This window comes from Lissotriton helveticus, chromosome 1_1, assembly GCF_964261635.1.
Source record: "Lissotriton helveticus chromosome 1_1, aLisHel1.1, whole genome shotgun sequence".
NCBI lineage: Eukaryota > Metazoa > Chordata > Amphibia > Caudata > Salamandridae > Lissotriton > Lissotriton helveticus.
The window spans coordinates 1,918,949,608-1,918,961,653 of NC_136057.1; the positions used below are offsets into that span (position 1 = coordinate 1,918,949,608).

The following is a 12,046-nucleotide window of genomic DNA, read 5'->3' on the forward strand; positions in this document are numbered from 1 at the left end:
ATATATATATATATATATATATACATACATATATATATATATATATATATATATATATATATATATATATATATATATATATATATATATATATATATATATATATATATATATATATATATATTTTTTTTTTTTTCACGAACAGGACCAGCACTCCGCACTTCAGAATTAAATTAAAGGTTTATTTCAGACACTGTTAGAAGCCTACCAGGCTACTAGGCTTCTAACAGTGTCTGAAATAAACCTTTAATTTAATTCTGAAGTGCGGAGTGCTGGTCTTCTGTTCGTGAAAAATAATTCACGGGATCCGGTCCTGGTCCCGAACCCAGCACCAACTTGTGGAGTTCCCTCTGCGACAGGATCAATCGTGAAAATATATATATATATATAAATGTAAAACAATCAGTGACGCAGATTGGATTGTTTGTCTTGTGCCAGATGCTGGCTGATAGTTTGGCTCACCTCGCCTCCTCCTGAAACAGTACCCTCTCTGAATTCGGTCATTCAGCGCCTTGAGACCCTTGCTAGTGGGTAGTGCGCTCTAAAAATCTTCGATTGATTGATTCTTGCACTCCGCACTAGTAACATTAGCGCGGTATGTGACTGACTTTAAAACATTTACCAGGCTTGCTCTTAGCTCCCAGTCCTACCCTCACTACTGCATTTCAACAGGGAAACAGGTTGTGTGACATTTCTAAGTGATGTTTAAACACAATCTTGAGGCTTTCAGATGTTGTTTTTTGTTCAGGAGTGTTAATGGAGCGAGCCATAAACTTGATTGCTCGCGGGCTCTTTAACAACATAGTTTATTTACCTTAGAAAGCCATTAAGAGCCACAGAGAAGAAAGAATGTTCAACATGTTCACCTGGAGGGAACTTATTGCATAGCGCAGTATGTTTATGCACAATATATAGGAGACTCCTCTGTCTACATGTAACGAACTTCTGTTCAATTCGTTTTTATTCTAACGATTTTTAACTACCGTGACCTTGATGGGAAGACAATATGGTAACTTTTTGGGAGATGTCAAACATAATTTTCAAAACTTACGTCTGTGTAAACGTTTGTTCCCCAGACAGGAACGTTCTTCAAGTTGCAGCCAGAGGGGCACTTCACTCTGCATAATGAAAGGGAAAAGAGCCGCCATGAAGTATCCACAATATCAGCACAGAATACCAGTGACGCAGCAAAAGTTCTATGCGCTTCAGTGCCCACAACGAACATGGGTCCCCTGACTACGGCATGGGTAGTAAGATATAATACAAATCTGGGTTCTCAGGGCCCGCCAGGACTCTGGCCCCGGGTGCCTTGTGGGGGTACACACTCTCTGAATCTACCTGCTGTTAGTTTGCCATGCATTAGCATCTGTCTTGGTGCATTTCATTGCTCCAACAGATGGCGTTCCAACCCGTCGGCCATTACGCCGGTAGGGTCAGCAGACACTCTATGGAGATGCTGGTGAGGCCAAATCAATCAATTCTGTTACACCAATGTACACAATCTGAAGAGTGTATCTGTGATTACACAAGAAACAGACAGCATGTGACCTTATCCAGACAGTAAAAAAATGCCCATGTTCTCATATCGTGCCCTGCACGCGGCATTGGCTGCAGATGACGTCACAGGGACCCTGCGGATCAAGCAGTGTATGATCGGGGCAAGCCCAGGGTGGGTCATCCTGAGGACTGCACATAGCTGTCAGGTCCCCAGGTTCATGCGTGACTAGGTAGTCCAGTCCGCGTTTTTTTCTTAGAATTCTGGGACTTGGTTTTATAGTGGGTTACATAAGACTACAAGTCCTAGAAATATAACAAAAACGGGACTGGCCAAATTAATCATACGTGTCACTGGGAGACTTGAGAGCTATACAAGCTTCGAAGTTCAGAAAATTACTTTGAACTACAACAGGTCCTAATTTGAGCTGAAGTTAAGAGGCTCTCATGGCTGGGCATATGAGGGTCAAGCTCTTTGAATGTGTTTTGGGCATTTATACCATCTGGGCTTTTGTTCTTCTGCCCCAACACTCAGACTGGCCCCGAGATGCCCGTCTCTTTTGACGGTAACATGGACACAGTTACTCCAAAGAGGATATATGCTTTTTTGCTACATGTTGTTTGTTATGCAGGCCAGCTGTGTTCTCTGAAAGAATGACACATAGATAGCTAAAAATAAGCTTCAAAAGTAAGACATACAAAAACTTAGAGAGATACCATCATGCCAACCCAGCTTAGGAGATGCTAATGATGGGGAGACTGTTCACCCTTAGCTTTCACACATCGCCCCTGACCCCACAGCGGGAGAGCAGCAGAATGAAAAACAGAAAAAAGATTTCTCCACAAGCTCCACCTACCTGTTTACTTCGTTGATGAGCTTCCATGCTGGGGTTGAACATCCAACGGGCACTGAAACAAAGGCAGCAGTTAGCTTCAGCAAAGAGGCTTCTAATGCACAAAAGTCATATAAACAAATGAAGGACCTCATTTGCACTTCAGTGGGCCACACCTGGTTGAGTCTTCCTCAGCCATCATAGCTGTACAGTGGGATGGTCTTATCTAGAAATTGGTGTCATTTCTGTTGCCTTTGTATCCCAAAGATGCCGCTGGATATTTCATGTTGGCTGCTTCACCCCAAAAAAAGTGTGGCAGTATATCTGCAACGACACATCAGCTTTGGAGACCGGTCATTGCTTTTTTTTTTGGAAGTCAAGCCTGTCTTCGGAAAAGAAAGCTTAAGTCCAACATGTACTGCATCTTTGCTCCAAGTGAATGGATGACATTCCCGGACTCTTTTCTCCTGGATTGTTAGATCTATTCCAGACAGGTCCACAGACCCTTTAGTGACACTTGACAGAAGTAGGAACTAGATATTGGCCGCCCCTTAACTCAAATGAAATGAGACAAAATGTTTGCAAATCCACAAAAGGTTTCCTTCAATGCGTGATTCCAGTACATGCAACGCAAATTATACTGCATCTAGTATTGCATATTAGAGCTCTACAAGTGCCAGAAATTGGGTGGATGGTAAGCCAAATACTTGACTTGGCTTTTTCATGGCTAAGCCTACAATCACAATGAGATGGAAGGCTTCTGTCCTTCCCAGTATTACTCAGTGGTAAGACACTGTGATTCAATGGGCAGACACGGAGACCATATCTCTATGCAGTGAGGAGACGCTGGGACTTTAGTAAATGTCCCTGTTAGAAACCGGGTTCCTGATTGCCTGGGGTAGAAGTGCTGGTCAAGCAGTAACCACAATCCTAGTCAAAGTAAGCAACAAACACACCCTAAATTAACCTGTCCTCGTACACTGGTAGCTTGGCACAGAGCAGACAGGCTTAACTTAAGAGGCAATGTGTAAAGTATTTGGGCAACACTTCAAATAGTAAAACTGTGAAAACACCACACACAAAGATTCAACACTAGGTTAGAAAACTAGAGCTAAATTTAACGAACAAAAGAAGGCCAAAACAACGAAAATCCAATAAGCAGAACTGGAGTTTCACATTTTTAAGGAATATACTGCAATATAGTGTTTAAAAGCATAAAGCGCCAACCGGGGATATCTGGTTGAGCTAGACCGGGTCAAATCCAAAAGATCAAGACAACCGGGATGGAGCGCTGGTCAGATACAGTCCCAGATTAGTCTTGATTAAGTTTAAATTCTCAATAATTGTGAGAAGTGTCCTGAAAGAAATTTACCAGGAGCAAGGAGAGTGTCTCTGGCGATTATCCGTGGGACACAAACAGCCACCAGGCATCGCTGACAAACAGGCTGGAGCCTTACAGTAACGATTGGTGATACTTGCTGTGCAAGAGACAAATGTGTGCCCACTTGCGCTGGACTTCCAGGCATGCCACGTGGCTCCAGAGTGAATGGGCTCTTTTCGCTTTCACAAATAGCCCAAAAGCATGACTTAAAGATCAGAACTACCACTTCCAAGGTCCCAGGACCAGTGAGTTGCTTCTTGGGGGTCTGGAGCCCAATGAAGATGGGTCCAGGAACTGTGGGGGCCTGTTATGAACCTGAGGCTCAGATCAGAAGGCCGGCATTCTAGCCATTTGAATCACTCTGTGGTCCTGGGTTCAAGATGAGTTCCAGGTTCAGCTTTTCTTCCCCAGGCAAGAGGGCAGCAGGCAGCAGGTCAGCAAAGCAAGGCAACAGCTCCTTCAGGGTAGCAGTCCAGCAGTCCTTTCAGTAGCACAATAGTCCTTCTTCTTGGCAGAGTATCTACAGGGCCAGGAGTGTACTGATGTGGTGGTCCTCAGAGGTCCAGTTTTTATACCCAGTGGTGCTTTGAAGTGGGGGTGACTTCAAAGAGATGCAATTGAAGTCCAGAGATGTAATGCCCTTTCAGCACTATCTCCAGACTCACTACAGGGGGAATGCAGCCCTTTGTATGGAGACAGGACACAGCCTGCTTAGGTGTAAGTGAGGCTGGGCCCAGCTCTTCCCTCCCATATTGCCAGGATGTCCCATCAGGTCACACCTAAGCTCCCATTATGTGTGACTTGTCTATTCGGAATACACAAAGTCCAGCTGTCACCCAACCCAGAGTACATGCACTTTAGCACTGGTTAGCAGTGGTAAAAGACCAGAGTCCTAAAAGCCAGCAAAAGCAGGAGGTCTGAAGGCAAAAGGCCAGGGAAAACTACGTCAAGGATGTCAGGTTAAACTGTCCAATTGTTGCAATGTGGGACACGTTGATCCTCTCATTCTGGAGTGACTCGAAACATGACACCAGAGCACCCTAGACTGGTCTTCATACGACATCACAATAAGCCCTCCTATTTAGTGGCATCTATCATACAACCATAGTCCCTCTGTGAATACTCACTGTGAGAGGCAAATGATCTGTTGGCGAGTGTACCTGAACACTGACACTGATACTAACAAACCTTTACCCTCATGGCACACCTCACACAGTATTTGGCTTGCTATTGTTTTGTAAAGTTGTATTTCATTGTTACATCATTTATGTTCTCAGAGATGTACCAATTATCGTATGATGTACTTTTTTTGTGCTGATTTGACTTGATGTAAAGCAGACAATCCAACATGTTTGGTTTAAAATAAAACTGAATGGGTGACATTCATTGACTTTCATTAGGAAGAACTTCCATGCTTTAGGTGGCAGACTCAGAAAGGGCTGGCAAGATGCCAGAAAGAACAACCAAAATAGGATGCCATGTCTGATGTCATGACCCTTGGTGGTTTCTCCATTGATGTTTTTCCACTCATGAAGATGATGTTGGTTCTACTTTTGAAAGAATCGCTATCCCTCATCCTTGAAGTAAGGGGGATGGGAGCAGGGGACGGATGGTAAATTTTCCATTTTTGTCAGATTTGATGCTACTGCCCAACTATAAATGATGCTCTTAATTTTGAAATTAGAACTATATATGCATTACTATGTAATTTCACCAAAATGTTGTACTGCCAGAGAGATTCTAGACCTGATTTACAAACCTTTTCTTTTGTGAGTAGGTGTGATTTATTCCTGGTCAGTCCAATACACTTAGTGACCCCACAAACCCGGTTCTACTCCTGTTTCCTTAATTATTAGCTACTAGTTGTGTTGAACACCATACACTCCTTAAATGGGTAAGGCTCACTATTCCAGTGTTACATAACCATAAATGCCAACATTTTGAAACTAGAAAGAATTAGATTTTGGGGAACAAATTGTGGGACTTCATTTTCCCATTGGGTGTACATTGAAGCAAAAGCAGTTTCAGGTGGGGTCAGCTAAAATTAAGCCATTTCTGGCATAAAAAATCGAGAGTCACCCCCCTGAATCGGGTCCACCAACCGGTATGCATAACTCATGCACAAATATGAAAAAGAACAATAATTATTTTGGAATGGTCACATTGCTTCCTCAAAGCAAATCACCAACCATGCATGCTGTTTACGTGTAATGGATTAGAATTGCTTGGCACGCATGTCCTCCTTATTTGTATGCAAATTACTCTTGGAAATTCTTCAATAAACCTCACTCACTCCTGGAAAGGAACCTAATATTATTTAAAACGTGATTAAAATGTGTAGGAAGTACAAAACCTTACCCAGAGGACCAAATGGAATTTTTGAAGAGTTGCTTTCAGCTGCAATAATCTTAGGAGTGTTAATGTCAATGTTGTTAGGATTATTTTGGTGAAGCAGGTTCAAATTGCAAATTTCTCGTGGAGGTAATTTGAGCTGAAATGACAAAGACCAAGCGCCAAGCGGGAAGGTCATAACTCCGTTCTTCGTTGATTCACTGTAGCTGCTGCGCCCCGCCTCCTGCTCCACTGTCACAAGGCCCCCGTCATTGGTGAGTTTACCAGCATGGATTGCGGCCCGACAGATGGAAGAGCTCTGAAGAGAGAGGCAAACAGGATTGTTTCAAAACTGACTGCCTGTTTCGTTTTATTTTGCTAAAGTTTCAGTAGTAGTTCAAAGTATTAGTACAGAAAGATCAAAATATGGATCAATGAAAGATTTAAAGTATTGATCTTACATCTGAGTAGATGCCATCTCCCCACACCTTCGAATCCTGAGACAGACATCCCACAGGACAGAAAACACTGTATTGGGTGAGAAAAGAGATTTCCGTAAATACAAATTGTCACCATACCAGAATATATCGTTAGCACTGTATCTTGATGTAGTTAAAGAGCTATTGGACTTAAAAGATATTTATTTTTCCTGCCCTAAATTCAAATTATGTCTTTCGAAATGTGAAATCACTACAAATCCCAGCATCCTAAATTGCTGAAATACTGACTGAAGCAGTTCTTTTAGCTCAGGTAGGACAAAGAGTAGGTGGGTCCCATTTCTTTAAAAAGGATTTTACTTTGGACATATTCAGGTAGTAAATAATCAATGGGAAAGTACAAGTTATAAAGCAGGTTTGGATTGGGTGCTTGAGTCGGGGAACATCCTTTACAACGCAACTTTTTACAACGCACTACCATTATGACGCAACTTTTACAACGCAAGTTATTACAACGCATTGCGCTGGGGGGCGCTCTAGGATAGGGAATAGTTTAATTACTATCCAACACCTTCCCTACTATCCACGGGGACTGGAGTTGGAATAGTAAATTAAACTATTCACTATCCAGCGCCCCCCAACGCAAGTCGTTGTAACGAATTGCGTTGTAAAACCTGCGTCGTAATGGCATGCGTTGAAACGTCATACATCCCTTGAGTCACCAGCACACATTCCCTCCTGGTCAGAATGCGTCTGTTCCTGTCAACTCGTCTGGTATTTGAACTTGGAGAAAGGGACAGTGGAGAAAGATCTGACCAGTGTTGGATCTCAGCCTGCTAGTTCCATGAGAAGTGAGCTGGTAGATCTGACCCTAGCGGCACAGGTAAAAAGCTTATGGCAGAGCCAACATGTTTTGCCTATCAAAATTCTATTGCCTTTGTAATTTTTGTTTTATTTTTGTTTCTATTTTGAGTAATTTTTGTGTTATTTTTGTTTATATTGCAGCGCAGTTGAGCTTCTGTGCAAGATGGCTTAAAGTAAAAACAAATGCGCTATGACACGGGCAATGCTGGCCACATTATAGCGCTTTTAGAAAAAATGTTAAGCCATGTTGCACAGCAGCTCAACTGCTGTGTGAGATTTAAAAAACATTGACAAAGCCCATAGATTTTGCATTGGCGAAACCTATTGACTTTTTATAATTACAAAGAGAGCACAGGTACCTATTGCATTGCTCACAGAATTCAGGTTTCATTCTTAACATTTGCTTTTTTAATTACTCCTTAGTTTTGGGCGCCACAATTTATTAATAATAAATAGATGTAGTTTTGTTTCTTTGAAGACAGAAAATAAAGCATTTGCAGTGAGTCTTCTGATGGAAAGAAGCGACGTTTTATTTCACAAATCTCATACCTAATTAATTAATACAAAGGCTTTCATCAGTTTGTTCTGGATTGTAATTAATTAGCAGCATCACAGTACTTGTTTGTACTCGAACACACTTTCAAACTGAAATCCTGAATTTGCAAACAAATAATATTTTGTTGTGCTTTCTCATATTTAACTTTGTGATGCATGTTTTAGAAAATCAAATACAGCGCGGGTGACTGCAATAGGTTTTGGGTGCAACATACTTTGCATATTAATAAAAAAATGATTTAGTCATTTCATCTCTTTATGATGCTCTTTTTGGTAACATTTCAATTACGTTTCTTTGTATAAAGACTATTTCATTGTTTGAAATCAGGCATGCAAATGTGTTGTGCCAAACAAATCGAAAAAGAAACATTTATCTTTTGTCTTTCCCATTTCCAACTCCCACACCAACTTGTTATCAGTGCTGGACTGCCCGAGCGGGCATCGGTCATTCCCCCGGAAGGCTTGAAGAGTGGTGGTATATTTTGTTACTGGAGGGCGGTTTTGCAGCGGTGCTACAATATCGGCCCCCAGTAACAAAATCAGAAGTGTTTCACCCCTGCCACCCCTTGCAAGTGCTTTTGAACTTCGTTGCTTTTTAAAATTGTTTGTTACTCCTAGCATACTGTGCGCTGACTCCCCGGTCCACCGCAGCAATTCATGCTGTTTGTTGTGGAGGGAGAACAGAGTGCCTTCACTTCCTGGTGGTTCCACTGCGGGCGGCCATCTTTGTAGGGTGACGTTCTAGTCTCCCCTCTTCCCCTGACTACTTAAGAGCCCAGCGCCGACGCGCACGACCATAATTGAATCCTAACATCACTGCGCTAGCGCTTGGGTGAAAACTGTAATTGCTGCAAGTGCTTTTAAACTTCGTTGCTTTTTTGAATTGTTTGTTACTCCTAGCATACTGTGCGCTGACTCCCCGGTCCACCGCAGCAATTAATGCTGTTTGTTGTGGAGGGAGAACAGAGCGCCTTCCCTTCCTGCTGGTTCCACTGCGGGCGGCCATCTTTGTATGGTGACGTTCTAGTCTCCCCTCTTCCCCAATCTACTTAATCCCCTGTCCTATCGCGCAGCGGTTACGCGCAGCGGGTGCGCCGTAGACGCGCCGAAGAGGTGCCTAAGAGAAGCCAGTCTGCGCCAGTCCGCGTCCAACCGCTCCCAGATCCCACGATCCCAGAAACTATGGTGGGCAACTTGATCACTTATGATTCTCAATCTTTCTATGCCTTAAGAGTAGCTACCAACTTCAATTGTCTGCACTCAGTACGCCCTGTAGGTAGTAAGATCCGTTGTAATTATTGCAACTGGAAAGCATCCCTTAAAAATACAGGGAATTACGTTACTAACTGCAGCTGGAAGCTGCTTCTTCTTAATTGTCGATCAATGCCCAAGCATTATATAGAGCTGGCCATGTTAATAGAGGATCTTAAGCTTGATGCCCTCTTCTTAACGGAGACTTGGCTTCAGCTGGAAGCCGATCCTACTACAGTGTGGGCAATCCCACAGGGCTACACAATGAAGAGATCCGATCGTAACACGGGCAGAGGAGGAGGGCTAGCCATCATTTATAAAGAACAATATAGGTGTCGCACTACCCCCTCCACCATGTCAGCTTGCGAGAGCCTAATGTTCACTTTCCATAAAGAGGCAAAAAGTAGCCCCCTGGTACACTCCTGGATTAAGAGAAATGAAGCTATCTTGTCGCAAACTTGAAAGAGTATGGAGAAAAGATCGCTCTCAGATCAGGAAATCAGACTAAAGAGCCGCAATCAGGCTATGCAAAAAGGAAATTAAAACTGCTCAAGCTCAGTTTTATGAGTTAAAGATTAATCTGGCAGCTAATGCTCCCAGAGAAATCTTTAAAATAGCCAAATCTCTGATTTCCCCTCCTCCTGAGCGAATGTCATCAGATGGGGCATTAGCTCTCTGTAATGACTTAGCAACCTTCTTCTTTCAGAAGATTCAGACCATCTATTCCTCCTTTTTCCACTGATGGAATTGAATTGGAGGTTACTTATACAATCTGCCCCAATACTCCAGCTTCCTGTATGCTGGAAAGCTTTACCTTCTTGGACTTCACCTCCCTAAACAAAATAATTTCTAAAGTCACATCAGGATCCCCTAGTGACCCAGCACCCCCTCAGTTTCTCACTCTGGTCATGGATGTTATTTGACCATTCCTTCTCGACGTCCTTAACACCTCAATTGCTACAAACATAGTTCCAACTGAGTGGAAATGTGCAATGGTCAGGGCTCTTTTAAAAAAGCCCACCCTGGACCAAAACAATCTAGCCAATTTCCGCCCTATCTCCCTGTTACCCTGGACGAGTAAACTGCTAGAAAAGCATATTAATAACATCTTAGTAGACTACCTGGAATCCAATAGTCTGCTGTCTGTCTCTCAGATGGGATTCCGTCCCCAACATGGGACTGAGACAGCTCTGCTAGCAGTAACGGAAGAAACACGAATGGTGCTGGACAAGGGAGGGAAAGCAGCCATCATATTATTAGACCTCAGCGCCGCGTTCGACACGGTTAACCATGCTACTCTATTACATCGTTTGAAGGGCATGGGAGTGTCGGGCGCGGCCCTGGCATGGCTTGCATCCTTCCTGGACGAGCGCTTCTTCCAGGTGTTTGAGGGCGAGGCTGTATCTACCAAACAGCCACCCAGTTGTGGGGTTCCTCAGGGCTCTGCCCTGAGCCCCACACTTTTTAACATCTACATGAGGCCCTTAGCGGAGATAGTTCATCCATTTGGCGTCCGTATTGTCACCTACGCAGACGACACTCAGTTGGTGTTCTCATTAGACCACTCTGAGGGGTCGTCTAACACGCTGAGCTTATGCCTAGAAGCAGTGGCTAAGTGGATGAAATCCTCCTACCTCAGACTGAATGGAGAGAAGACGGAGGTCATGTTGCTGGGTAACCCTTCACCTACCAGTTTGGCCTCCTTCTGGCCTACATGTCTAGGCCCCCCTCCTCTCCCTAAATCTGATATAAAAAGCCTGGGAGTTTGGCTCGATAAATCTCTGGACTTTACCTCCCAGGCCATTAAAACTGCATCCATCTGTTTTGGGTTGATGAAAATGCTCCGGAAGGTGCTCCATCTGCTCCCTTTCCAGGCGAGGAGAGTCATCGTCCAGGCCCTGATACTCTCACGCCTGGACTATGGTAACGCTCTCTATTTGGGAGCCCCGGTGGCAGTGATTAACAAACTCCAGGTCACCCAAAACTGTGCGGCCCGGCTACTTTTTCAAATCCCACGCTGGCAGACGGCCAAACATGCCTTGAATAAGTTACACTGGCTTCCGGTGGCAGCTAGGGTAAAATTTAAGGCTATGTGTCTTGTCCAAAAAGCAATCCGTAGAACTGGTCCTGCCATAATGCACCCTTTAGCTACCCCTTACCTTCCCCTTAGAGCCTTGCGCTCAAGTTCATTGCAATTAGCCACCACGACCAAGATAAACAAAGCTCGCTGGGGCGGTCGTTCATTTTCACATAATGCTGCGAGATTATGGAATTCTCTTCCGCTCATCCTTAGAGAGAACAACAACCGGATGGCATTCAGGAGGCTTTTAAAGACCCATTTGTTCAGTAATACCTGTTAATTATCCAAGTTGGCTGCTTTGGTTTTCAGTTAAAGCACTGCGAGGCCTTCGGATAGTATATGCGCTCTATAAATGCAATTTTTCTTTCTTTCTTTCTTTCTCTTCGCCCCCAGGGACTGGTCTGACAAAATTGCTAGGGCTGCTTTGCCTTCCCAGTCCGGCTCTGTTTGTTATATCCTTCAGGTGCAAAATTCTGTGATCAATGAGGAGGAGAACATTCCCCACCCCATACCAATGCATGTTGTGTTAACAACACAGGTAACTTATGGGTTCCTTGGGGTTCTACAGTCAATCCACATTCTTGTCCGTCCTCCTGTACACCTGTTTCCAACACTACTCCTAGATGAATATGATTAACAGCACTTGTAACAACAAGAGAGTCAGGGAAGGAAAGGAGACGCTCCTATTCCCCTGGAATAATCATGCAAAAAACAACAAAGGAGCGTCACAATTGTAGTGACTACAGGACAAAAAAAGTTAGTTTGTCAGCAAGTGGACTCGTACAAAGTCTATGACAGTTATGGAAGAAACCATGTTAGG

The 12,046-nt window shown here is 43.6% G+C and overlaps 1 protein-coding gene across 1 annotated transcript in view; it reads right to left on the reverse strand.

Moving 5' to 3' along the window:
* The window catches only part of LOC144765937 (uncharacterized), a 277,263-nt gene that overhangs the window by 42,113 nt on the left and 223,104 nt on the right, over positions 1 to 12,046 (reverse strand). Inside the window, exons 32-35 of the mRNA XM_078650341.1 lie at positions 6,501 to 6,567; positions 6,067 to 6,358; positions 2,352 to 2,403; positions 1,052 to 1,118 (exon numbers count right to left, since the gene is read on the reverse strand). Coding sequence (XP_078506467.1) covers positions 1,052 to 1,118; positions 2,352 to 2,403; positions 6,067 to 6,358; positions 6,501 to 6,567 — 478 coding nt within the window. The remainder of the gene's footprint in view (positions 1 to 1,051; positions 1,119 to 2,351; positions 2,404 to 6,066; positions 6,359 to 6,500; positions 6,568 to 12,046) is intronic.